The sequence below is a fragment of the Gallinula chloropus genome (assembly GCF_964237585.1).
Source record: "Gallinula chloropus genome assembly, chromosome: 2".
Classification (NCBI taxonomy): domain Eukaryota; kingdom Metazoa; phylum Chordata; class Aves; order Gruiformes; family Rallidae; genus Gallinula; species Gallinula chloropus.
Window position 1 is genome coordinate 9,558,514 of NC_140086.1, and position 27,202 is coordinate 9,585,715.

A 27,202-nucleotide genomic window follows, 5' to 3' on the forward strand; every position below is an offset into this window, starting at 1 on the left:
GGAATAAGCAGATTAGCCTTTTATTCAAGCAAATATCCTTCCGAATTGTCTAGTGACTAGCTGTAGCAGAACTAAAAATATCCTTGAAATGACAGCTGCAGGGAATTCACATGGAAGAAGCAGTCAAACCAGTAACAACCCACTTGGGGCTGTTGAATTTCCTTTAGTCTAAAACATTTCCCTCTGCTGAAAAGTTCTTAACACTATCACTAAATACAGCTATCCTATGACCCTGTTACTTATCCATGCGTTTATAGCATCCCTTTACATTCATATTATTTAAGCAAGTGTGTAACTGCAACATAGATGTTTGTGCATTGCAAATAGATGGGTACATCCTGTCACATCTCACCAGAGAATAAACCAGTGCCTGACAGACATACCAGCCACAGGCTTGCTGGTAACATCTTCACAAGCTGCCTCGATCCAGTCCTGTCAGCAAGGCTTGCCATCTTGGGACCATACTTCCCAGCTGGCATGGGACCTGGTTTCTCTCCCAAGATGAGTTTCCAGGGACCTTCAACATGCTCCAAAGCATGGCAGGTACCACAGCACTTCCCTGGTTTTGTTGCACAATTTTGGCAATTTAAGCTACTACACATCTAATACTTTATTAGATGTACTGGAAATTCTTACTAAGCATTTCTTCAGGGCCTGGTATACCTTTAGGGACCCAGACTTCCAGGAGGACAACACTTTTTTTGCATACAGAAATAGTTCACAAATTAGTTGCATCTTGTACAGTCCAGTGGGAAGAAGTCACACTTAGAGTTTACTCCTGTTGAATGAAACTGTAATTTTGACATGAAAGGGATTGTATTATTCCCTGAGTTTTATACTGACCAGTGAAAAAGTGAGACAAAAGAAAAATAAAAATAAGGAAAATACAGAGCACAAAGACACAGCTTAAAATATCAGTTGTATGGGGTATGGATTGATTTCCTCCCATCACACTGATGGGAACTGTTCACTGTATGTTCATCCACCAATTATTATTATTGCCTGTTGAACAGAAAAGAGATAAGTAGCTACACGTGTTCCTCACTACTTTAGAGCCAAGGCCTGAGCTACAAAGCTAAATGGTGTAAGATCCCTCAGGAAGGAACTTGCACAGCCTCAGAATTTAGTACATGAAAATATCTGCAAGAAAAAAATCATAATTAATGAAGCATTTACAAGTGATTTAGGTTTGAGGGCTTGCATTGGGAACATAAGAATGCTGCACTTCTGCTTAGCAATATTTTTTCTCAGTTACTTCACATGGGAAAAAAGAAAAGGCAAGACTTCTCATTTACCCATGGAGAAGCTAGGAAAAGGACAAAGCTATTTCAATAACTTAGACTTCAAATAAAAAAACCCCAATTTGCTCACTCTGTGCAAATACACTAGAAACTCAAACAGAAATACCCAAAGCTGCCTTAGGAGGTAAGGGAAGTTGATGGTGCCAAGAGTGTACAAAGAGCAGGCTTCCAGTTGTCTGATCTCTCCAGACTAATCCGTACTGCCTCTTCTGAAACCATACAGACATTCCCTGAAAAGCAATTTTAGTACTACGGGAAATTATAGTGTGGAGATGGTCAGAAGTGTAACACCCTCAAAGCAGAAGACTTCCAAAATAAGGTTGAATATAAAACCCAAAACATTTGTGCTTTGATCCACCTTCTGCCAACTCCTGGAATATCCACGTTTCCCTTATAATCGGGAGCAATGGAATGGATGTAAACATAAACAGACTGCAAAACAGGAACCACACGGCCACTGCAGCCACCTTCTGAGTCCTGAAGGCTTTTGAACTCAGTTTTGGTCAAGCAAACACTGTTATAGGACACCCATCTCCAAGTCCCAAAGTTAGAGGGAAGGACACGTACAGAGTTATTTATATTTAATTCTGGGAAGAATACTGTGAAGCACCGAGAATGGAGAAAAATTGACACAGGGTGTTTGTACTGAGAATATGTCTTTGCACCTTTTATTTTAAAGTGAAACACTGACTGCTTTGAAAGAAGTTCCTTGCACCATCCTTAACTCACTTGGAAACCACAGCAAAGTTCTGCCAGTCTGTGATCTCTGCATTATTCCTCTAGGAGCTCCGAGTTTAAGATCATTCTTTTGTGTCAAATATATAGTAATATATTATAGAATACTATAAATGGAAAGAGAAGAAGAAAGAAATAGGAAAAAACCCCTTGAAAATATAGTTTTATTTTTAGCAATGCGTGAATTGTGTTTGTCTGAGTCCAACCCTATATGAAACACCATCTTTTCCACCACTGCTCAATGGAAATTAACATCTGGGACAGTTGATCTTATGCCAAATAAAGTAATATTCAATCTCAGTTAAGGAAGCTAGGAGAGGCCATCCTATCTGAAAGAAATATTCAATTATAGCTCCTTTCCAACATGCAGCCACAGGCTGTAAAGATAAATGTATCAACACCCAAAGCTCAAAACCACAACTCCAGCATTATAAACTCTTTCCATTAGCCTTTGTACTACCTTGTTAGTGCCTCCTAAAAGCAGACACAGGGAAGAAAAATAATTAAAATTAGAGCAGGTTTAAATGGCAGAAATCTCAGAAGATAAAAAAAAAAAAATTACCAATATCATGTAAGTCGGGGAGAGAAGCTGCTGGGATGTTTTCCAGCTGAGTCCTCCACGTGATGTTCACCCCTAGGCGGTCCAAGCTCAGGCATTCCACATAGACAGTGGAATCATCACAGGCAGAAACTGAGCTGGTATTTCCAAACGCATTTACCTTGAATTCAAAATTAAATGTAACCATGGTTAGTCAACAGGAGAATCTTCTTGTCTTTCCCTACGTCATTGTATTGTGCTATGCTCAAAGGCAACAGTTTCAAAAGAGCCTGTTAGAACAGAAGTAGGAAGAAATAACTTTAGCAGGTCATTTATTCACTGTTAAAATAGTTAAAGGGTTCTCTTCCATTGAAATATACTTTCAATAAATATCAGACTGATGTGATATGACTTCTGTGGCTACAGTTAAGCTGATCTGTTGGATCATAGAATCACAGAATCATAGAATCATAGAAGGGTTAGGGCTGGAAGGGACCTTAAAGATAATCAAGATCCCCCTGCCATGGCCAGAGATGCCTCTCACTGGACCATGCTGTTCAAGGCCTCATCCACCCTGATTCATGTGAGATCAATGAGATTACACATCCTATTTTCCAAGCCATCCATATGCAAGTGCTGCCAATCTTAACAGATTTCAGGGCATTTTTGGCTCTTCCACCTCTCTCAAACAGGCAAAGCTCTACTTTGTGTCTCATCCTTTTGTCCTCTTTTTTTAATAAAATGCCCTGCAAAAAAAAAATCCACCAACAAAGAAAAAATAAAAACTAAACAACACAACAACAGAGAATAAGGAATTGAAATTACCTGAAAGTGACATAAACCACGAGCCTTCAACTCATCTAAAATAAATATCTGGAATGCTTGGAGTAATCCAGAGTAATCTGAACTACAAGACTTCTCAGGAGGCAGTAGTATTTGAAAGTGTGTTTGAACTTGGACTGTCTGAAGTAATTGGAGCTCTAAAAATAAGTAGAAATAGCATTTAGTAGCCTCTATTAAATGTGGAAACTGTCTTTCAAAATTATTTTGAGAAAAGACAACATTGATTTGGCATTTTGATCTTTGGCATCAATATTAACTCCCTGCTTCTAGGTGAATGCAGTACAGTTGTCTATAATGAAAAATAAGCAGCAAGAGACATGCTTGATAAATATGTATGTCATGCATTAGAGAAAAAGCCAGGTGATGAGAAAAAGCCAGGTGTTACAGTTATCCAATAATGAGGTAGTTGATATTGCAGCACCAACACACAGAAGGATAAGGAACAATCTGGATCATTAATGATTATTTTCTATAAGGCTTGGCAGATAGGAATTTCCAGAGAGCTAGATGAAATTTGACTTTATATTACAGTTTAGAAAAGAAACAGGAAGACAGGATTTATTGTCCTGTCGAACTCTGCTTTTCACAGACATGGTCATGAGAGAACTTCTATTAAAAAGGAATTAAATGGTTAAAGCAATTAATACTAATTCAAATGGTATTTCAGAAAGCTAGCTTGTCAAATTAACTAGAAATTAAGTTTATGGGAAGAATAAATTTGCATAATAATGGTGTCTATGTGGACATCTACAAGGGTCTTCCAATTTTTTAATAACAAACCACAGTGCTGCAAATCACACAAACCTATGAGAAACTTGTGAGCTCATCTGTCACAAAATGTAAATCTTTTCAGCCAGAATAAAAAAGGTGCAAATTTCCTGTCTGTGATGGAGTTATGCTGATCCCAGGCTTCACAGAGGGTTTGTTATCTCAGATTCAGCATAACAGTGATGCTGTCATGCCATCTCCAAATGGAGCTGGCTCTTATTCCACCAGCCTGGAGAAGCAGCAGAGCTCTCCCTCATTCACCTCCTCTCTGTAGACACTCCCTGCACCACTACAAGTGTCACTGCTGGAGCACAATTCCATCCCTCACTCCGAAAATGAGTAAGTGAGCGTGGGAAAACCTGGAGAGCATCCAAGGATAATTGTGGGAGGGACTGGAGGACAAAAAAGCCTGCTTCATCCTGCAAGGCACAAAGCTCTCTATCTGTTTAATTTATCAGAAAGTACTTAAGAGCTGAGTTAACCACAATCTGTAAGCATACACATAAGGAACAGGAAATAAGATGTTTAAGAGTGTGGGTAATTATCCACTGGAACAAATTACTAAGTATTGTGGTGAATTCTCCATTATCCTGAAGTTTATTCAATCACCTTCAGATGTGGTGGGAATTTTTTCTCCCCTTAAATCCATGCTCTATTTCAAACCCAAATTACTGTGGGAAGTCCTTAGCTTGCATTAAACCGCAGCTTGTATCAGATTGCCACGCACTCCCCTCTGGCTTTACAAACAATTATTCAACTGCATCAGGCAAACATGAAAGTTACTTCACAATGCACTATGAAAAACTAGCAAACATGACTGGAGTCAGACCAAAAAGTCTCACTCTGAAATTTAGAGCTTAAAATCATTTACATGTGGAATAAAAGACCCAAGGTACAACTGGAAATGTGTCGACAGTGGTTTCCAGAATGGTTTTAACACATTCTGGAGATGGATCTCCAGATTTCACATCAGGATCTACATTTCTCAAAGTTCAGCACTGCTACAAACTGCAGTTTAGATCAGAATTTATCTCTGTCTGAAATAACTGACAAGGCCAACATCAATGTCTGATTACATGAGCTCTGAATACTGAATAGACAGCTGATTCTCCCAAGATTCAAAGTGCTCGGTTTTTTCTTGAAAGAAAAATTATTTGAAAAATACCACAAGTCAGCCAACAGGGACAACAATAACCTTAAAAAACAGACTGCTGCAGAAAGATGCAGAAGTAACAGTGACTTGATTATGCAAATAAACAGTTACATTCTGCCAGATTCAAACATCTGGTGCTCATCTGTTCTTCCAGGCCTAAGTGGTTCCATCAGAATCGCTTCATGCTGCCAGCATCTTTTAACTTGCAAAGAGAAATCTGCATATAGATTGAATAGCAATAGCTATATTGTTACAGAAAAGTGGGGCTGTTCCGGGCATAGAGCTAGCCAAGAGACAGAGAGAAAACGGCAGAAGACAGGACTAATCTTCTGCACCTTAATCTAGCAACTCCCACAGAATGGTTGTGTCCTAATACTGCCATCCACCCTGTAGCTTTGTGATGAAAGTGCATTTCTGTACGTCTGTCGACATCGGTCTGCACCCCCCTTCCCAACCCGCGGCACTTCGGACATACTCTGGCACGCCTGGTAGAGCGGGGCAGACGAGACCCATCGTCGCTGCTGTACATCACACTGAAAGGATGTGCTGGAAGCGGCGCTGTGGAAGCCCTGGCGACACACCAGCCAGCACTGCTGAATGCCTGAAGCTTGCCCAGAAATGTCTTCACAAAATACAGCTCCGTTGAGAACAGCTGGGGCACCGAACGGCAGAGCACACTGCGCACCTTTAGGGACAGGACAGAGGGGATACGTTAGTGGCATGTTACAAAGCACTTCGAGTAGAAAGTCCACATAACCCCCACATCAACAGACAAAACCTAGACAGCACCCTGTGCATTTCCCACTCATCTCAACTTGGCTCTGTTTTCATGTCCTCATGGGTCAGTTTACTGAAGCTGGTGGAAAGGTACATACTGACTCTGACAGGGAATGCACTGGGTCCAGAAAGCAACATGCGTGGTTTCTAAGAACAGGTAAGTTTTAAACAGCCACGAGCAAATTAAAGCAGGGAAATGAAAAGGTTTCTAACATCCTTCAGAGGTTACAGGAGAATGAACCTGTACAAAACATAGCCAGTGAAAAGAGGTGGGGGCAATAAATAAATAAATAAATCTCAATTCCCTTTAGAATGAAGTTTGGGAACTTTAAAATAAGGAGCTCATGATTATGGTGTCTTCAACAACACCAGGATGTTACTGGTGATCCAACAGGTCCTTAACTATAGTATACAGCTTTGAAGTTGTGGCACAAAGTTTGCCTTGTCAATTCACTCTGCATCAATACAGCCATTCCAGCCCTGCTAACACACTGCAACAGACTACTATAGCAGGCACTAGCTACAATAATTAATTCCCACTTATCACAGAATCACACAGTCACAGAACCACTAGGTTGGAAAAGACCTTTAAGATCATTGAGTCCAACTGTTCCTATCCTCTACTAAACCATATTTCTAAGTACCTCATCTATCTGTCTTTTAAATACATCCAGGGTTGGTGACTCAACCCCCTCCATGGGCAGCCTGTTCCAGGCCCTGACACAGCAAAGAATTTTTTCCTAACATCTAACCTGACCCTGCCCTGGCACAGCTTTGTGCCATTTCCCCTTGTCCTATCACCTGTCACCTGGCTGAAGAGACCATCACCCACCTCTCTATAACCTCCTTCAGGTAACTGTAGGTGGTGTTAAGGTCTACCCTCAGCCTCCTCTTCTCCAGACTAAACATCCCTATCTCCCTCAGCTGTTCCTCATATGATTTGCCCTCCAGCCCCTTCACCAGCCTGGTTGCTCTTCTCTGGACTTGTTCAAGGATCTCGATGTCCTTCTTGTAGTGAGAGGCCCAAAACTGAACACAGTACTCGAGGTGTGTGGCCTCACCAATGCCAAGTACAGGGGTCTAACCACCTCCCTAGACCTACTGGCCACACTATGCAAGTCAGGATGCTGTTGACCATCTTGGCCACCTGGGCACACTGCTGACTCATAGTCAGTCAGCAGTCAACCGTCAGTACAAAACAATCCTTCACTCAATATTAGCCAAATCCAACCTAATTACTGAATATATCTAGTAATAAATAAACCACTTCTGAGTTCTAGAGCTATAAACCACAGACATTTAAACCAACTTCCTCACTTAGAAATAAAGATATTCTCATATCACACAATTTACTTGCTTGGTACATATAGATAATTGTTTAAATACCAATGCTCAGATCAGTCACTGGAGGAAGGGAAACACTGCTGGCAGTTCAGGCCTGAGTGACCCCTCTCCCCTTCTGATGGAGATATGGAGGTTGCTTCTTTAGCTTGGCAGCCACTTCAATTAAAACATTGCAAGATGAATCTGGTATCCAGTGTGCACAGTACATATTTGTTTTCCAACCCTGAACATTAAAGTAAAGGCCAAAGTAAAGGCTTTCCTATCTGTCCCTGAATTGCCAAATGCAATTCTTTTCTGAGGCTCCTTTATAGCATCTTTTCTGCAATAACTCTGTAAACGTGGCCACTACTTTCTTGTGCTTCACTAACTGACTGTGTATCCAGTCTCTTTTTCAGTGAAGGTGGAAACCTGGCATCCTCGCTTAGCACACTTTCAATAAACCTCCTGAGATTTGAGGACCCAAAGATATCACTGGAAAAGAGACAGTAATACTTACCCTCACCAATGTGAACTACATCCGCTGTTATTTGCAAATCACATTAATAACTCTTTATACAAAGTATGTAAAAATCAGTCTGTGGACTCTTTATTTCTTTAGTACATTTCTATATCCAGCAACTCAAATCTAGTCTCAGCCATACGCTGCTGAAGTCTTTTACTGCCTGTTCCAATGCGAGTTGAAGTGTGAGCTGGGGAAATCACCAGCCCTCAAAACGTAAGTGATGGATGGTTTCCTGGTGTGGTTCACTGGTCTCAGTTCACAATCAGTAATTTGTTCATTTAACCCTCTATAGATGTCATCTCATTTACTGTCGTTATTGAGCCTGGACCATTTTGTCATCCTTCTATTTCTGCTCCAATTTCTAAGTTCTGTAGGAGTGAATCAGATTCAGTGTCAGTGAATACTGACACTTTGTAGGTGCTTCTAAAGATTTCCATAAGGAAATCCAGGACTTGCTCTGGAACGCTCTTTACCCTCTGTCTCTGCTCAGAGCTGTGGAAATTAGGCATGAGGATGGGAGCTGCATGTAAGGACTGCTAGGATACTTGGCATCATCTCTGTGGTGCATGTCAACTAGAAAAAGTTGGATTTCTACCTCTGATGGAAATGATTAAGCTAACGAAAACCTCATTGCATGCACTGGGCACCGTGAAGTTATTACTTGCTGTTTACAGCTGTCTCTTCTGATGTTGGAGGGAAAGTTTATCATATTTTGCCATCACAATGTCTTTTTTCCCAATAGACAAGATCTCAAAGATAATGAGATAGCACTCCCCTCCCTTTCTCCTGAACAATTAGTAGTAGTTCCCAGCCCTAGGATATACGACTTGATAGAATGAGGGGGAAAATAACTTTCGCTTCTTTACTCTTACACAATAATTGTTTAGCATGAAAAAGTTCCATTGCTATTTCAAAATCCAGGAAAATCATTAAAGCTTATTTTGATGGTATTTCTATGCAGAAAATAACAAATATCTTTCAGTAAAGCCAGGTTTCCACTATATTGTCAAAGCAGCTTCCTCTCTCTCAGCTTGGTCTTTTAAAAAAGAAAGGTCATTAATCATTCAGTCATGAAAAGTACAGCATTACAGGCTCCCAAGATGTGCACACAAAATGTAAAATCGTCTTAAAGGCATATCCCAGAGTACACCTACTTTCGAACAGATTCTACATATACCCTTGGAATTTAGGAAAATGAGCTTCCATGGAAGGAAGAAGATATCAAGGACTTTACATTTACAGCTAGTTCCTACTTTTCTCGGGCCTATTAGGGGACACTTCCACTTTTCCATGCTCACCTTCAGAGTCTGTGGGAAAGGCAATCTGTACTACCAAGTACTGGGTGTCACATTTAGTTCCTCCAGCTGGTGCAAACAAAATAAACATCACACAGCCCCATGGCCCACAGAGATATTCACCCATAACCTGAAAACAGGATGGCAGCAGCACTGTACTTGCTAAACTGATCAGCTCTACTTCTCTGAAGACCTAGAAAGCTGGTACACCTATATAGCTACACCACCGTAATTCTGGAGCTCATCAGATACAACCCCAGGGTCTGCTTGTGGCTTCTCATAAAATCCCATCTGCATAGCTCTCTAGTGGCACAAGAGAGTTCAAAAGAAATTATGCTGGTGGTGTTTTCCAAGTTGGCTGAGGAGCTGTCTAACTGGTCTAAATGCTCTACAGCCAGTTGGACTGACACAATCAGGTGTTTGGTTGGTGACCAACCATGTGTTGATTTTTATGTACAGAATCACAAAAGGAAAAGGAAGCAATTTCTCATCATATGGTCTCTTTTTCCTAAATGTACCAACAGCTCTCGTTTAAAAGAAACAAAAGAACTATGGATACAGTAGGGTCCTGCAGGCACTAGTTACAGGTTTTCTGTTTGCATCTCTAGTTTCCACTAATCATTACACCTTGGAGCACAGCCTTGTAAAAAGTTTAATTTGTTTTGCTTCACTTCAGTGATGGGAAGATGCATAAAGGCCATTGCAAATTAAATTTGTCCAAATGCCTCCCATTTGGACATCCGACTGGAAACCATGAGTGAATTCCAGTACTTCACAGCTCTGGTCATGCAGGAAATACTCTGTGAATATGTAGTGTTTTGGCACATCCTTTTCACAATTTTGGTCACAAGCCAAGAGTGGGAATAGCAGAAGCATACATTTTTCAAATTTTATTTTAGTCAGTTGAATGGCTTTTAATCCCAAAGCCAGCTCAGACTGGAACAGGTTCAAGCTTGCAGCAAGCTGTTCAGATTGACTTTTTAGCTAAGTTTAATAGCTCAACTGCTTTGATTTAACCAATTTTGTGAATAAGGAAAAGCCAAAGGTCCGTTCCCTTCTCCTTTCTGCCTGACAAAGCTCTTGAAGAAAATGGCACATCATGCCCAGGTTGGCCTGAAATCTGCTATAACACAAAGACAACCGTACTGCTTGAGTAAATGTCTTGATAAAATGAACTCACTTGCACATGCAGGTCTGCCTCCGCTTACTCGTGTCCCTGGCACCTCTTCTCCGTTGTCAAAGACACACCAGCAGGTCTCTTGATCCTGGCTGCACTGCACAGGTGAGAAAGCCCTGCTGTCCCCTTCACATTGTGGGATGTAGCCTTTGCCAGCTTCTCGCAAAACAGCTTTAGACCTCAGCATGTTACAGAGGCTGGGACCTTTAAAGAGAGAAATCCGTTGCAAGACGTGGAACGGAAGACAACAAAAGTATTATCTGCAGAAATTAACTACACTGATGCACAGAACGGTCCTAAAGACTTCAACAGCAGTGATTTCAGCCTGGTCTTGTATAAGAAAGAAAGATGAATGATCATGAAATGAAAATTAGTGTTAATCATTTTAGAAATGTGGAATCTCACTTCTACTAGGAAACAACCATTTTTTTCTAAAGATTAAAGTGAGTGGTTATGTGGATTTGCATCAATAAAATAGTAGGAAAATACTGATAATTACTTTGCATTAACATCTTTTTTTTCCCCTAAATTTGATAGTGTATCATTTAGATGCTGATATTTTAAACTTGTAATTATTATTTTTAATAAATAATTTTGAGCAACATAATTTTAAGTGTAATTATACAATTATTTACACTTTTAAATAGTATCTTTAATACTTTCATAACTGGGAAAAAAATCATCGATGGAACAGCAATATTCATGGTCTCCCATAAACAAACAAAACAGGGACATGAGCATGTGGAACAACTTCCTGACAAATTGACCCAAAACGTTCAATCTGAACTTGCAACAGAGTTGTTTATCACAAATCTTGTTCATCTGCAAGCGTCATGGTAAGTCTGCAAACCTGTGTAACGAACAATTACAAAACTAATCCTTCAGTGAACATGCAATTACTTTTCGATCATCAGATCTTCATGAACTTCTATCTTTAGGCCACATATAAGAAAAAAGCAGACTTGCTGGGCCAGCGGAAAGTACTAACTCATTATCCTCTCTTGAGTATTTATTCTGCTACAGATGTTCCAGGAGAAGGTTTGTCTGAAGCCAGCAGACTGTTGTCCCAAATTTTCTATGGGAGATGGCAAGCCATCACTACCTAAAGAACGTAAGAAACAAGTGCAACGGAACTTTAGGCTCTTGGGCTGCCTATACTGCTCAGAAGAGCAGAGCCAGGGCATGAACTCTAAGAGCATACCAATTCCTATGAGCAGGGATTCTTCAACTATTTGGAACAACCATCTCCTGTGATACCTCAGCAGTTCTGTGTCTTCATTTGAAGACAATACGAAGGTATTACAAGCCTAAATGCATTTGATGGATGTGGAACATGTAAAGTAGTCTGACTGACTGCACATGGCCCAGTTCCCACAGTTCAGGATTCACTGCCTTAAAAAACTCATTCAGGACCACAAATTTTTTTCTAGGATGGTAAGAAATAGAAAAAAAAATGGTGGTAAAGAAATTACATAGAAGCCTGATCATCGATTTGTCTCCACTGGTTTATTTCTGGTGTTATGAAAGTCAAGGATAACTGTTTTCAGATACCATTTCAATGCTGATGTGCTCATATGTACCATAGCACTGAGGAATCAAACTATAAGCCCCCGTGTTTCACAGGTATCGTTCTGAAAAGGAAAGTGCATACACCACAAAGTATGAGGCATTGCCACTAGCATCATGAGCTGTGTGTAAAGCATTACTCACACTCAGGATTGCCATCCGGATCTTTGTTACCACGTTGAAACACTTCTCCTGACACAGGATCTACACACCAAGTATCTGTCTCGGACCTCTGTAGCACAGCATATTCTCCTGTCTACAAAGAACCAATTGCATGTCATTGCAAAGCACTGTATATTAATACAGACATGCCACAAGCCATACTCCCAATATATTTACATTTTGCCATTAATACAACACGTTGAAAAGAAGCATAGTATATTAAAATGCAGTCTACCTAATTTAATACACATACCAGGCCCTGAGAGAAGTTGGATGCTGACTGAAAGCCCCTTAAGATGAAGTTCTGGTATAATCTTGGTTTGAAATATCTGTCCCTTGCCCATCTCAGGGCTCTATACTGCTCAGTGACATGTTTTGAGACCCTGTTTTGGGATACCTGCATCTGACACCCTCTCGTTGTCCCTCCTGACATTCTCTCACAGCTCAGGAATAAAGAGCCTCCCAAATGTCAGTCAATTAAGTTGTGTAAAAGGCCTAAGTTGTGTCTTCCTCCCACAGTCATGTTAAATCACCTCAAGGCAGTCAGGGATGAATAGATCTGCTGTGGAGACATCCAGCTCGGACCCACTCTGTCTCCAGCTGGAAATTAAGGCATTGACTCGAGACCGCTGACATGATGTCTGGCCTGTAAGAGGGAAAACATACATGCATGTTAAAATAACATCAAGTTCTCAAACCTAAACTAGAGGAAGGGATACATCCCTAGCTCCTCTCACATCTCCATTAGTCTCTGCTGAGGCAGGGATTTCCTGACCAGTGTTTGATAACCACAGACTCACAGAACAGTTGAGGTTGGATGGGACCTCTGGTGGTCATCTGGTCCAAACCCCCTGCTCAAGCAGGGTCACCAACAGAGAATCCATTCTCAAATCATGCAAGCCAAAGTCACACATAGTGAAATGAAGTGGATTAGCTCAACAAGCATATGGGTTCTTTTTCTTGCAATGGTTAGAAACAAGCCTTGCTTCATGCTTATCATGCTAAATATTCAATAAACAGTAGAATTTGTAAGAACAGGTAAAGACAGATGAGAAAAAACAACTGACACTTGGGAAGTTCTGCTGAGCGTGAGACCAAGGAATCCATGACATAACGTCCTCTCTCATCCACACACCAGCAATGACCTGGCCAGGGAAGAAAAGCAGCCTTATTTTAGACATTGTACTGCAGTATTCCTTGTTAAGACAGTTGAGTACTGGGAGGATTTTCATCCTCGGCAGCACTATAGAAAGTGGTCAGTAAGTGCCCTGGTTTAACCCCAGCAGGTAACAGTCACAGTTAACTGCCATCTGGAAAGAATTAAGCCACGCTTGACAGCAGCAGTGAGAATGTAAATGTAGCAGCTCTGGTGAGACTCCTCCATTGCAGCCTTATCCTGCAGTGTATCATCTACCCCAAGCAATAACATCCACAAATTTGCTGAGAGTGCACTCTGTGGCATTGTCCTGGTCAGTAACGAAGGCATTAAACAATACCAGCCCCAAAATGACCCTCAAGGAACATTACTAGCAGTCAAACACTGAACATTGATTTTTGAGCCCAAATGAGCTGCCATACAAGTCCCTCACTCCAGTCTTGTAGACCACTTGTTTTCCACCCGTCTTGTAGACCACTTCACCTCTCTCCAGTTTGGCCACAAGAACGCTGGTTTTCCATCTGTTCCTTAAAATTCTGCTTAGTTTTACTTTGTTCAGACAGCCCAGAGCATCTTATTAGCAATTGCTCACCTGTGCTCTCATAGCACTGAGTTGGCTCCCAGTTCCCCAGGCCATCACACTGTGGGATGTAAGGCAGAAATCCCAGCTGTGTTGCTTCCCCAGCAGAACTTTTGGAAGTGAAGTGTCGCCGCCAGTAGAAATGCAAGACTATACACAATAATTAAAAGAAAACTATTAGTGGAAAATACAAGATATCTTAAGTGCATGGGTTGGCAAACATCTGAATGCTCCTTGTACTTTAGAAGGCAAATTAACATATATTGAAGTACATAACGTCTGCTAAGTGTCCGGATCTTATATATGCATAGTGTCATACCAGTAGGACAACTGGGTTGGCAGGTTAATTATACTGATTAATTATACCTGCTGAGTTGCATCTGTTTGTCAGCAAAGTTGAATTTGACAAGAATACTCTTGCACAGTTCCTGAGCATGAATCCATTTAATTAAGCTCTCCTCTCTTTCACCTACCTGACTGTGCAGCCAGCTGGAGAGCATAGTCACTGCCCGATAACAGCATTTCAGAGACTGACACCTCTGCCTTGTAGGGCTGAGCAGAACGTAGAAGTTCTTTGTCTGTAAGCTCTATTCCCTTTGCCATCAAGAAACTTTCTCCAAAAGGTAAGTGGGAACTGTTTGATGCTAGGATGAGCTGCTCTGCCTCCTCCACAAATTTCATGGCTTCCTGCTTAACACCTTCACATGTACCAGGACCTGTAGAAACAGATGGTATTTTAAATGTTTTTCATCTAAATTCCATGAAGATCTGCTGGTCTTTTAATTGACATCTTCTGTTTCCTCCTGCACTTCCTTGGTTTGAATTGAGATCCCCCTGCACCCTGTGGAGAAGACCATGGTGAAGCCAGCTTCTCCCCTGCAGCAGATATCCACTTGCAGCCCATGGAAGACTCCACACTGGAGCAAGTGGATGCACCAAAGGAGGCTATGAGCCTGGTTGAAGCTCACACTGGAGCAGGGGGGTTGGAATTGTATGATCCTTGGGGTCCTTACCAAGCCAGGCCAGTCTATGATTCTATGATTTCTAATATAGGTCATATGCAGAAGTGACCCCAAGGATGGCCCACAGCTTTGATGGAGATGGCTAGACAGAGGTATTACCGAACTTCATCACTGGCCTCACTCTTCTTCTAGTGACTTCTAGTGGATATCTGTTACTCCTGACTGCATTGTAAGAAACAGTAACAAAAATCTCTCTTGCCTCTTTTTTAAGGCTTTCTTCAAAGTCATTAACATTGCAATGTAACCATGAATTTTCCACACAACTCTTCACACACTGTTTTTATCTTTGAAGTGTCCTTTGCCATCTGGCTAATTTTCTTTTGCAGAAGCATTATGTGTCCAAATATCCAATTATAACACCTACATAAGCTTGATATGGAACTTTAGTCCTCTTTATTCCCAAAGCTGAGACACCACTTATTTACCAAAAAATGAGTGACCCCACATCTGGTGGCCACCAACAATGACAGTATTGATAATCTTTCTGACAAGTTGTCATCTCCTACCTCACAGCACTCAAAAGGGTTTTCCTCTTGTGGCATAAAAGCAAAGATCAGAAATATCACTACTTATGTGACAGAAATATTACTTACATGCTGGGATCTGGTTCACTTCTGCCTTTGTCCCTTGCAGCTGTTTTCCTTTGCTATTGACACACCAACAATCACGAAGTTCAAAGCGGCTTAATGGAGCACTGAAATCAGTATAGGGTCCTGGGTAATAGGTCAACTGCTCGTTCAGAAGCTGCCAGAATGTATATGGATCCAGTAAAATGTTCTCAGAGGCATAAGTCACATTTCCTGCCAGCACTTCAGGTGGGAGATCAGCAAAGGAGGAATATGTGGTGAATGCTGGGAAGACATTCTGGTGTCCAGCATCATACAAAGCTTTAATAAAAGCTGAAAAGCCTTTGGAAGATGCCTCTTTGTATCCAGTTATGATAGTCAATAGATTAGCAACAGGCAGGGGTTTGCCTTCATTGTTCTCCACAACCCACCTCTGGTACCACTCAAAGGCTTGCTCAGGAGGGCCACTGCACTGCACCTGCCTCCAGGCACCATCAGCAGCACACTGTGGGATGTAAATGCTGGAGAGCTGAGACAGCGCACTTGGATCTGACAACAGGAGTTTCACAGCCCCTAGAAACTCCTGACCAGCTGTTACTTGGCAAGCGCTTGGGCCTGAGGAAAGGAAAAACACGTATAGCACATCTGAAGGTACACAACACCCACTAACACCCCCGCAGGTACTATAAACACCAGCACTATACACTTGGTCACTCATCCCAGTACTAGCAACAAGATTTCTGGACAGTTATTAAGAGGATCGGTACTACTAAGATCATATGCTGAATCAGGGTAGGGTTTGCAAAGGCACATGAGCGCTGTAAGATGCACAGAGCTATAATTTTTAAAAACTTTTGAGGCTATTAGGTGCCTGGGGGAAACAGGTGCTTGATGCCATTCAATGTCTGCCTGACTGTGTTCACACCAGCCAAGTATTTTCAGCTACACCAATCCATTCAAAAGCAGCTGACTGAATAGTAGGATAATACTGATTTTCCTTCCCCTGGGAGCTAACCAGTTTTCAGACCCTGTGGTCCTCTCTTCCTATTATCTCCTGAATATTTCAGCTGATTATAAAAATGCCATCCTCCAAAATGCTGCCCTGAAAGCCTTTGCTGCCATCTCTAGAGCCAACTTCCATTTTGCCATGAAGCAGCTCTACAAACATAGCAAAACATAGAATTTAATCTCCTTTGAGCACCAGAGAATTATGAACTTGCTTATTTTTGACTGCACTACAGGTGAGTTGTTAGATCTAACTCCCCTACCAATTCAGATCATTGCAATAAATTCTCCACTACTACTGAAAACTGCTTTTCAAAGGAGCTCCTTCACTATGTGCCACTATCGTCTGCTGGATGCTCTGCTACTCCTTCCAAAATGAGATGCAGGCTCTTCTCTTGGTCTGTTCCCCCTGTTAATGTGTCATTTAGAGACATAAAATCTTGAAAGACCAATATCCTCAGCCTATATATTTCCTTCTTCCTTTGTTATTACACTAATAGAAGGCAAGAAGAGGCAGTTTATAATCTATAAGCAAGTTGCCAAATTGATGCCTGACAAGTCATTTGCAACACAAACTGATTGTGTGGCCTTTATGAGAAACCTATTAGCCTTCGAATCCCTCTCCTGTTTGGACCCCTGTGGCATCAGGCATTGGAACAGGGAGGTGGTTGAGTCCCTGGGTGTATTTAAAAGATGGGTAGATGAGGTGCTCAGGGATATGGTTTAGTAGAGGACAGGTACGGTTGGACTCGATGATCTCAAAGGTCTTTTCCAACCTAGTGTATCTGTGTGATCCTACCAACTTGAGGATACATTCTTAAGCTAAAAGTGTAAAAGAGGTTTGTGATTTAAGGCACTGAAGCTCTCCAGTTCTCAGGACAAGGATGAGCCAGTGACCATGCCTAGGTGAGTTGTTCCTGGAAGTAAAAGAGCTTTTTCATTCAGCAGGGGTCACATTCAGTTATATAGAGCGTGCATACCGTAGACACTGAAAGAAGAGGGGACCATTTCTAAGACTTAGGATATAGAGGCTTATGTGCCCTGTATTTCCCACTACTGCCCTTCAACTGTTGCTTTCCTGTTAGAGGACAATACCATTTGTACACACCATACCTTTCCAGATATACTCAGATACAAAGAAAGTATCATGAATTTCCAATGCAATAAGGAAACATCTTCAAATTCCCAGTCCCTAGGACTTACACTGCATTGGCTTTCCAGATTTTCCCCTTATTCCTGGAATAGTCTGTCCATTCAAATCGACACAGAAGCAATTCGTTCCGTAACACTGGAGGGGCAGAAAGTCTCCATCCTCAGTACAAGTGGGAATAAAAAGATCTGATCCTGCAGGCAGGCTTTGCTTCAAGTTTTGAAGGTTTCTCCTTTGCTTCTCACAATCAGTGGGACACCTTGGACGTTTGCCTTGAACTCTTGAGCCTGGAACTTCTTTACCTGAACTGTCCAAACACCAGCACTCTCCTGCATAGCACTGAACTTCATCATACCTCCCGTCCTTGGTGCATGTTGGAACAAACAGGTCCCTTGGCTCCTCACCACAGTCTTTGGATCCCAATGCTAGTTTCACCACTTCACCTAAATCTTCGGCTACACTTCTGGGGACAGAAATCACTTGTTGAAGAAAAGTAAAGAACTCTGGAAGTTCCAGGACAGAGGAAAGGAATTTAATCATATTCTGATTGTCCTGTAGAATTACTGTACGGCCAAAGCTGCCTACAAGAGGTTTACTCAAAATGGAGGTCCCCTTTGATACATCCAGTGAAAATGCCTCAGCTGACTCCAGAAGGTCTTGGCCATTATCCTCTTGTGTGAAAAACTGGCCAATGCTGTATTTCCCACTAGTACCAAGTGCCCCTGTGAAGTTAAACTGGATCAAATTCTTCAAGAACCTCCCTCCAAAGAGGTTTTCTTGGAAACGCTTTGGGTTGGCAGTAAATTGCAGTGCCACTTGAGCCAATTCCCTTGTTGGGAAGATCCCCATGATGGCTTCACTAAGGGTGGTTTCTAGCCTGGGAATCTGGCTGGCATAAAGGTTTTGTGTAACTGGGGACGACAATCCGGAGTCCAGAAACAGCTCCTTGAAGGAAGGAGGGCAAGGTCTTGAGATGCCAGCTGTTTTCTCTGACTGCGTATCTGAGGCAGAGAAGAAATTGGATGGCCTGAAGTAGCCAGCAGGGCCATAAAATATCCTTGACAAGGCCTGTCGCCTCTTAGAGAGGCACACTTGTTCTTCACCTAGACAAAGGTTTAAAAAAACAAGAAAAAAGCAAGTTTTAGAACCTCCAAAACATGTAACTGAGGCTACATAAAAGTGATGCTGAGAAACTAGCTAAGAAACTACTTAAAAGTGTGTGTTTAATCTGTCTCTAGTTCTTCAACTATGCATGACCCCCATTGATGAGGAAATTTGAACTGCTGTTGAATACAGTCCACAAATAAAATTTTCCAGTACAGACACAAAGTGAAAGGAAACATTCCTTTGCCACAGCTGTGTTGTCTGCTCAGTGGTCTTTTTCTGGTTCTACTGTTTCTCACTGTAAATTTTCATTCTGTTCCTATGGTTGAAAGAAAGAATGAAGTCTTTTCCATATACTTGTAACTCTCTAGTAGGATGCCCGCTTGTAATGCAAACCTCTGGTGGTCCAGGCACTATATATGAACCTAAGAAAGAACTAGACTGCAGAAAACCAGAAGATTATTTTAACCATTTCCAACTAACAAGGAATTTATGGAGGTTTCCTACCGAAATCATCAGTTTCATAGTGAAATGTTCACTACAAGAGGTTTGGAAACACCATGGGCCAAACTTAGTCACAGGTGTGTCTGCATACAGCCCCATCTGTATGTTCATACAGAAATGGCTTTGAGTTGGGATGCAAGACATCACTGAAGAAGGACCTCTGAAAATGTCAGTATAAGACTCAAATGACACCAAAAAAAGGGAAGACTTGGTAGATCTAGACACGGACATCAAACCAGACAGGATGGTTACCACACTGACTGGATCTCTGGAGAATACACAGTTGCTTGAATGACGGGCCACACAGTTATCTGCTTGAAAAGTAGCAGAACTACAGAGAAGGGATGCAAAATTATTTTTTAGGACAGAGCAGCTTTTCTAGTCAGAGAGAATATTCAGCTTCAACAAAAAAATATGGTGAAAGTTTTTAAAAACCAGGATTCTCCACATGACTCACAGTAGACAATTATTATTCAGTGTTTCTCACAGTATGGGAATTAAAATGGTACAGAAGTAAAGCACCTCATTAGATCATGAAAATAATTGCCAGAGGATGCTAGAAAGGAAAAATGTTAAAGAGCAATTACACAATTCCCTGAAAGATGGCTTCATATGAGAGGGCTGAACACAGTGACCTGGGTTCAGCCTCTAGCCTGGTGACTCCCAGCAGGCGACAGGAAGGCTACACGGACGCTGCATTTACCATGTCTCTCATGCTTTCTCCCTAAGCACTATTGCTGTCCCTGTAGAGAACAGGATGGTGGATAAACAGCTTTGGCCTGCTCCAGCCTGGCCTGCCTTGGGCTCCCCACCTCATCTCCATTTATTCCACATTTGGGCAATATGATAAAGCAGTTGTGAATCCTGCAGGCAGTAAGGATAAAAGCTGAAAATCTTAAAAGCTCCTAAAATGGATTAGCAAGTAATCTGAGGCTCTCTGAACAGCATCCTTCTCACTCCTCCTTTCTCACCCTTGTCCTGTTCCACAGTTCTTGGCAGGGGCTTTGGGTCCCTCACAGTGGTTCCTTTGTAAAGGCATTTTCTGTAGATGGGCCCCTTCTGTTTTCAGTGCTGGCTCTTGGTAAGAGGGATGAAGAACATTCCTCTGGGGACCAATGAATTAGTGGAAGCCACAATCCCTGAAGTATGCTAATACGAAACAAATGTAGGATCATAGTCTTTAAATGATCTTCCCTCTTAGTCATTGTTGAATCAAACCAAAGTGGAGTGAGAAGGAATAAGGAGAAAAGCAATGCTGGGGTGAATCTGCTGTAAAGGTCTGTAAAGGAGCACATCTCCATCAGGACTGCCTGGTGCCCTAGGTCATGTGAGTCCCCGGTGTTCTACCCACACCTATCTCTGTATCCTCCAGCATTCAGTCTCTGCATCCTCCAGTGTCCACGCTGCTGAGTGTGAGATTCAAAGTCAAATAAAACAGAGCATAAGTGGAGACACGCACATGGCATGTAGCTGTCTGGACACAGACTGCAACTATATCCTCATAAAATACCTTCTGGGAGTTAAGTCTACAAAACCTCTGCAGAAATTTTTCCCTGCTTAAATTTCCTGACTCCACCAGCAAAAGCTGCAAAGCAGCCTCAAGTCATTGACCCCCCCTCAAACAAAATAAAATTAGAAAATTATCAGGAGGGCTCAGCAAAGCACAGAACAACCAGTCCCAACATATGGCGAGGCCTCACAGAGGCTCCCTTGCAATATCCTTGGTGATCAGCCTCGCAGGCAGGCTAACATTTTCATTTCACAGTAAGCCTGTCTGTGCCCAGAGCACCGAGTGTCTTGGGGCGGGACACCCAGGGTAGGTTCCTCCTTCTCTCTCTGCGTGGTAAGACAGAGCAATTACCTTCCCAAAGGAGAAGGGCCCCAGCGATAAGACCCCGTGCCCCAGCCCTCCAGCACAATCCTGAATATTTAGGTAGTACGCTTTGGAGTGAAGGTTTTTAACTCTTCTCTTCCCCGATGCCCCTTTGACATTTCTGCTGTCATTTCCATTTGGGGCATGGATTTGATGTTGTGTTCTTAACAAAATTTCTCAAAGCCCAAACCCACACACCTTTTCCAAAAAATGGGGGGAGTTAATGGATTTGGCCATTTTCATGGTTAAAAAAGAGATGGGGAAAAATGCTCAGGATGAGCAATGCCTTAGAAATGCCATAGCATTTCATCAAAAGAGGTAAAATACAAAACCACCGTCACTGGCTTTACATTATCCCAGATATTCTGACTTAATGCCTCAGCTCTTGGAGTCCAGACAAAGATACCAGAGCTGCAAAGAAAAGCCTCGATGTGTGCAAAACTAAAAGGCTAAAGAAAGGTCATAAAGGAAAATAAAAGGAATATGATAATTAATAAAAAATTAGAATATAGCTTTTACCTAAAGAAAGGATTCTGAATCCCAGTTTTTGAACCCTAGAGCCTGTCACAGCCAAGAAGCCAACTGGTCCCTTAGTTTTCTTTCCACAGACATTGAGAAATCTGCTCATTTTTCCTTTTCCCAAACCCTGTACATACCACAGGCTGGGAGCTGTCCTCGTCTCTTTGTGCCCTGGACCTCTTGTCCTTTGTTGTCCACACACCAGCACTGTCCTCCCTGCTCACACTGGGCTGGTGTGTAGGCCCCATCAGCATCACACGACGGCACATAGGCGTGCTGGTAACGCAGGGCAGCGTACCGCTCAACCTCACACTTTGTGGGGCCTGGAAGGAAAACAGTAGCATTAAGGAAAGCTTAAAGTTTCAGAGACATCCCTGCTTGATCCCATCGGTTGCCTATGTGGGGGGAAAAGAAAAAAATAGAGTTCAATTTCCTGACTGTTTCCAGTGAAACTCCAATCACCAGCCCAGAATGCAAAATCTCCCTCTTTTTCCCTGGAGAGTTGGTCCCAGGGTTTTCTGCTGTAGGTGTCACTTCTGGAAACTAAACAGAAAATAAAACCTCAACATGTTTTTCAGTCATAGTGATGGGCAAGCAGAGCAGTGGCTCTACTGGAGCCATGCTGGAGGCTAGGTGAGCTCTGGCCCTTAAGGCAAGTGCAAAGCTGGTGACCAGAGACAGATGTGCAGCTTGGGAGATCAAACTGCAGATAAGCATCGGGGTTTTTTCTTCTGAGAAGAAGGCACTGCTTCTGCAAAAGGATCTGCACGTGACTGTGGAGGTTTGGTCTAGGACCATCCAATTTCTTGAATTTCCCTCCACAAAGATCTGAATACCCTGTTGCTGTCAAACTGGCTTTAATGGCAGAGAAGCCAAAAATCCATAAAGCAAATTTTCTGAGTTATGATCTCTCAGAGACTAGACTCCACCCTTCCAACAGAAATCTTGCTTGTTTATATAACTCTGCAATCCCACAGCCTAAACATTTCTCACTTTCGAGAGCTTTCCAGCTATGTTCAGCTACCAGGTTGAGGTGGCAGGAGTATCACATCAAAGCAACCTGTTCATCAAAGGAGTCTGACAACTTTCCTAACGCGTGTGGCATCAGGTGGTGGTGTGAGAGCTGAGTAAGTCACCAACGCACTCCTCTGCAGTGGCTGACAAACGTGGTCACATCTCCATCTTGTGGCTGTTAGAGCTCCATCTTTGCTGACAGCTGGTGCATGCCCAGCTACAGTCAGAGTTTACTCAACGACACTGTGCAGCTGAAAAGGGAAGATGCTTTCCAGACTCCCCTCAATGATCAGCTTGTCCCAGAAACAGAAAAAAACCACATGTGACCGGTGTGATCAGCATCCCTGATGACACAACTCCTCAGTGAGGGTGAGACCATAATGTCAGAGGAATTTGGATGGGAGGATGAAGTATTACACCAGGGGGTTCAAACTCCCCAGCCAAGGCAATTCTCTTGGGGTGTGGTGTAAAACAGATAAGGGGGTACCCGACCTCTTGTCCCACAGAGTGAGTTCAAGGCCCGTGGGCAGAGAAACTCTCTCCCCATTTGCTTGCTCTGACCAGGGAAGAAATCGACCCAAGGGCAGATCCAGAAGTTCAGGCTGGCTGTCTAAGGCTCCACAAACTCCTGTGCAGCCTCCTGGGGATTGAGTGCATTGTGGCCAAGGTAAGATCCTTCCTATTTCTGAGTGTACCAACACAAATCAGGGAGTATTTTCCCAGGCTTTTAATCTAATAAATCATCAGATCCATCTCCGTTATAATCTCAGGGTAAAACATATGGAGAGTTCATGGGTTTTCAACTAGTACAAATTTCAAGGCCATGGGAAAGAACTGATCAGAGGCCAGGTACAATGTACGGGTACAATCCAGAGCTCAAAAGCCAGCTGCAATTCAGGGACCTTCTTTCACCAAAACTGTGATATTATATGCTTTTAGTGCAAGAGGCTCCTAGACTGGCTCTCCCCAAAAGCAGCTGTCACATATAAGCTCCAGGGCATCACCTGGGTGCTACTCACATCTGAATTTGCCAGAAGTAGCTAGCTGAACCCCCAGAAACCTCCTCTGCAGGATCCGGTATATGCTGGTCTCTGCAAACATGCGGGCAGGTTCCACGGCAGAGAAAATTGTGTCATAAACTTCATCAAGCAGCAGTTCCAAGCCTGGGAAAGAGAGTTTTAAACACAGGGCATGGCTGTAAGACAGAAGTCATCTGCTTTACACCAGAGTAGCAGAATTGGAAATTGTCAGGAAAAAAAACCCCTTCAAACAGGCCAAATGTGAACTTATGCTGCATAACCCTAATTCACAGCATCATACAACCCACTGCTGAGTGCCCAGGCATTGACATCTACCAAAATGAACATCCAGTAACTAACACTATGCTGTGGTTTTGGTAGGTTTGGTTTCTGGTAGAATAACGCATGGTTTTGGGAACTGACATTTCCGAAACCCAGTTCCTAAGAATTTTGGGTTTATACCTTAAGTAAATGAAAATATGTGCAGTAGTTCCCCTGTGGGAACTGAACGTTGAAGTTCTCATCTATCATCTGAATTTTAACCCAGCATGCCTTACATTTTTCCCAGACATTTTTTTTTTAAACCACAATATCTTAAGGAAGAGGAACTGAAAGTCCCCAAGATCGTCATTCTTCTTCCTTGGAAAAAAAAAAACATTTCTTGCAAAATTTACATGTCTAAAAAGTGTTCTGAGGCTATGAGTGGAAAGGATGGACCATCTGACATCCCTGCCCATGGCAGAGAAGCTGGATCAGATGACCTTCAAGGTTCCTTCCAACCCAAACTATTCCACAATTCTATCTAAGGAAGAAGAATATAGTTTGTTATATAGTTGAATATAGTTTGTTCTTCAGGCTCCTTATATTTCCCAGCATTCGCTAATTGGTCTCATTGAATATGAATCTCCTGAGGTTGGACAGAAAGCCTATTCCACCACCCCAGAAAGGCCAGGATTAGCTCCTGGGCAGCAACTGCCTATGCTGCTGACTAAGCATTGCTCCAAAGAATGGGATTTCACCAGTGAGCTCCAGTTTTTCCCACAGGCACAACACAGTGGCCTTACCCCTTGAAAGAATGAAATTGAAGTCCCAGATGAAGCTGAAGACTGTACTTGTTACTTTTCCCTTTCCCTTGGGAATTCAAAGCTGCTCCAGTTAAAGGACCATCTGCTGGAGGGTACTTACCCGTGTCTGCTAATTCTCTCCCTTGGCTGTCTGTGCAGTAACAGTACCCAGAAACCTCCGGGAATGTCTCCCGCAAGGAGCTGAACATTTGGAAAGCCTCTGGGAGCCTGGAAGGAAAAAAACAGCCCCCTATGAAGAGCTCAGGGAGGCACATCAACCACAAGGAAGCATCTGCGTTTGTGTCTTGAATTTGTGTGGCAGGGATGTCTGCACAGCACAGAGCCATTACAACCTCCTTTGGTCTCTTTTGTGGCAACCAGACTCTGACATGCTCCGAATTGGGGTTTCAGCAGGCACAAAAGTCTCCTAAATACCATCTTTTTCAAGCACAAAATGCAGTCAATAAGCTCTCCGCTCAGACAGATTTTTGACCTTTCCTAAGCAGGTACCCAGCACCTCACACACATTTTCAACCCCGTTCTCATCTTTTAAAGCCTGTCAAGGAGTGTAAAGCAGGCGGGTGTTGGCTTAATGTTTTTACAGCACCGGTTCATTAGCTCCTGCCACAAATCTGTGCAGGATGGCAGAGTGCCTACACAAACGGGTTGTTTCCCCTTCCCTGCCTGCTACATACACTTTCTGCACCGAATTAAGCACAAAAGCTGATAAAAACCTCATTAATCTTCTTGATTTTGAGAGTGTGGCTCAACTGATTAAGGAGAAAGAATCCTGAACATATTACAAGTAAGATTGACTCCTACTTCTGGAGATCAAAGAGACACTATTTTCCAGTATAATATTCGAGGAGTGACAACAACCGGGTTCCAGAAAAGCAGTAATTTAGGAAGGAAACTTAATAAGCTGAGAGTTGGGAAATAACCATAGTAAATGGGATCTGAACTGGGAGTCACCTTGGGTTTCTTCCAGCAAAAAGATAAGATTTGCTAGATTCAGACAATATGACCAGCAAAACATTTTTTCCAAGCTCCAAAACAACCGTATTGCTTTGCAGACACATACCCTTGCCCTGAAATGCAGTTGAAGGTCTGCTGTCCCATCTGCATGGAGTTTGTTTGGGGGGAAAGAAAAATCAATCCAACAAAGAAGAATTTTCTGCTCAAGACCTTCAGAGAATTACATGGTCAAAGGAGTTTTTTACTAAGGACACTTAGCAGTAGAAGTAAGGATGGATTAAGACCTGAGCACCTGGGAAAAGGTTAACATGCCAACACAGCTTATCAGCCTCATGAAACTGGGACCATCGTCTGCACTCCAGTGCCACCCAGCTCAGAGCTGCTCCAGCACACCCAGTCTGCAGAGAAATGCAGCAGAACACTTGCCTGGCTCAGAGCTGATGGGGTCAGGTAAGAGGAGTGAAGAAAGCCCTTCACTACCTTCCAGAGTCTTCCCAAGAGCTCTGCCACCTCTTGCCAGGACAGCTGAAGATGTGACTGGTCCCTCAGTGCATCAAAGTGCTAGCTGGGGAAACCTGTGAAGCATCAGCTGTGGAATGTGCTGGGGAATGTCGCTTTTGCAAACTGGAATGGGCGTGGTATTATTCTGTGCTGATTTGGGGAGTGGAGGACTCAGGCTGCCTCCTCAGAATCGTTTGCAGGGGATTTAGGAATGTAAAGGACAATTGTCAATCAAGATACACAACAGATAGCACATAAGATAAGGGGGAACAGTGCTAATGATTATAATTTGCATTATTGTAATAAGTTTTGCTGTCGGTTGTGTTTAAAGAATCATGGTAAAATCTCTCAGGTGAGGGTTTGATTAGAAACTGAGGAATACATAGTTCTGCTAAAATATGCAGATGAAGCTTATACCCATACATCAGACAGTGAGAACATGTAAGTGGTTGAATAGTGACTAAGGTCACAGGGTGGGATGTAAGGGATCTTTTCGGCTCTTGCAAGAACGTATAATAAATTGCTGCTTTGCTAGTACTCTACTGTGAGTCCTTTCTTAGGACCTTTGGCATTTCTAACACCAGCAAACCCCTGGCAGAGGAAGGGGTTGGTAACCCTGGAGAGAAGAGGAGGTTGAGGGGACATCTAATTACTCTCTGCAACTACTTGAAAGGAGGTTGTGGAGAGGTGGGGACTGACCTTTTCTCCCTGGTAACAAGTGATAGGACAAGAGGAATGACATCAAGTTGGGTGAGGGGAGGTTTAGATTGGATATTAGGAAAAACTTCTTCCCAGAGAGGGTTGTTAGGCATTGGACCATGCTGCCCAGGGAAGAAGTGGAGGTATACCTGCTGGAGGTATTTAAAAGACAGTTAGATGTGGTGCTGAGGGACATGGTTTAGTAGTGGATGGCAGGTTAGAGTGATGGTTGGACTTGATGATCTAAAGGGTCTTTTCCAAGCATGACAATTCTATGATTCTAAAGCAAT

General features: G+C 42.6%; 1 protein-coding gene across 1 annotated transcript in view; it reads right to left on the reverse strand.

Moving 5' to 3' along the window:
* TG (thyroglobulin) overlaps positions 1 to 27,202 on the reverse strand; it is a gene marked incomplete at both ends in the record, with an annotated part of 159,750 nt that overhangs the window by 125,981 nt on the left and 6,567 nt on the right. Inside the window, 14 exons of the mRNA XM_084280248.1 lie at positions 2,599 to 2,755; positions 3,400 to 3,554; positions 5,814 to 6,023; positions 10,437 to 10,637; positions 12,144 to 12,255; positions 12,695 to 12,807; positions 13,229 to 13,306; positions 13,910 to 14,047; positions 14,371 to 14,613; positions 15,513 to 16,100; positions 17,694 to 18,743; positions 21,778 to 21,963; positions 23,674 to 23,817; positions 24,859 to 24,965. Coding sequence (XP_084136374.1) covers positions 2,599 to 2,755; positions 3,400 to 3,554; positions 5,814 to 6,023; positions 10,437 to 10,637; positions 12,144 to 12,255; positions 12,695 to 12,807; positions 13,229 to 13,306; positions 13,910 to 14,047; positions 14,371 to 14,613; positions 15,513 to 16,100; positions 17,694 to 18,743; positions 21,778 to 21,963; positions 23,674 to 23,817; positions 24,859 to 24,965 — 3,482 coding nt within the window. The remainder of the gene's footprint in view (positions 1 to 2,598; positions 2,756 to 3,399; positions 3,555 to 5,813; positions 6,024 to 10,436; positions 10,638 to 12,143; positions 12,256 to 12,694; positions 12,808 to 13,228; positions 13,307 to 13,909; positions 14,048 to 14,370; positions 14,614 to 15,512; positions 16,101 to 17,693; positions 18,744 to 21,777; positions 21,964 to 23,673; positions 23,818 to 24,858; positions 24,966 to 27,202) is intronic.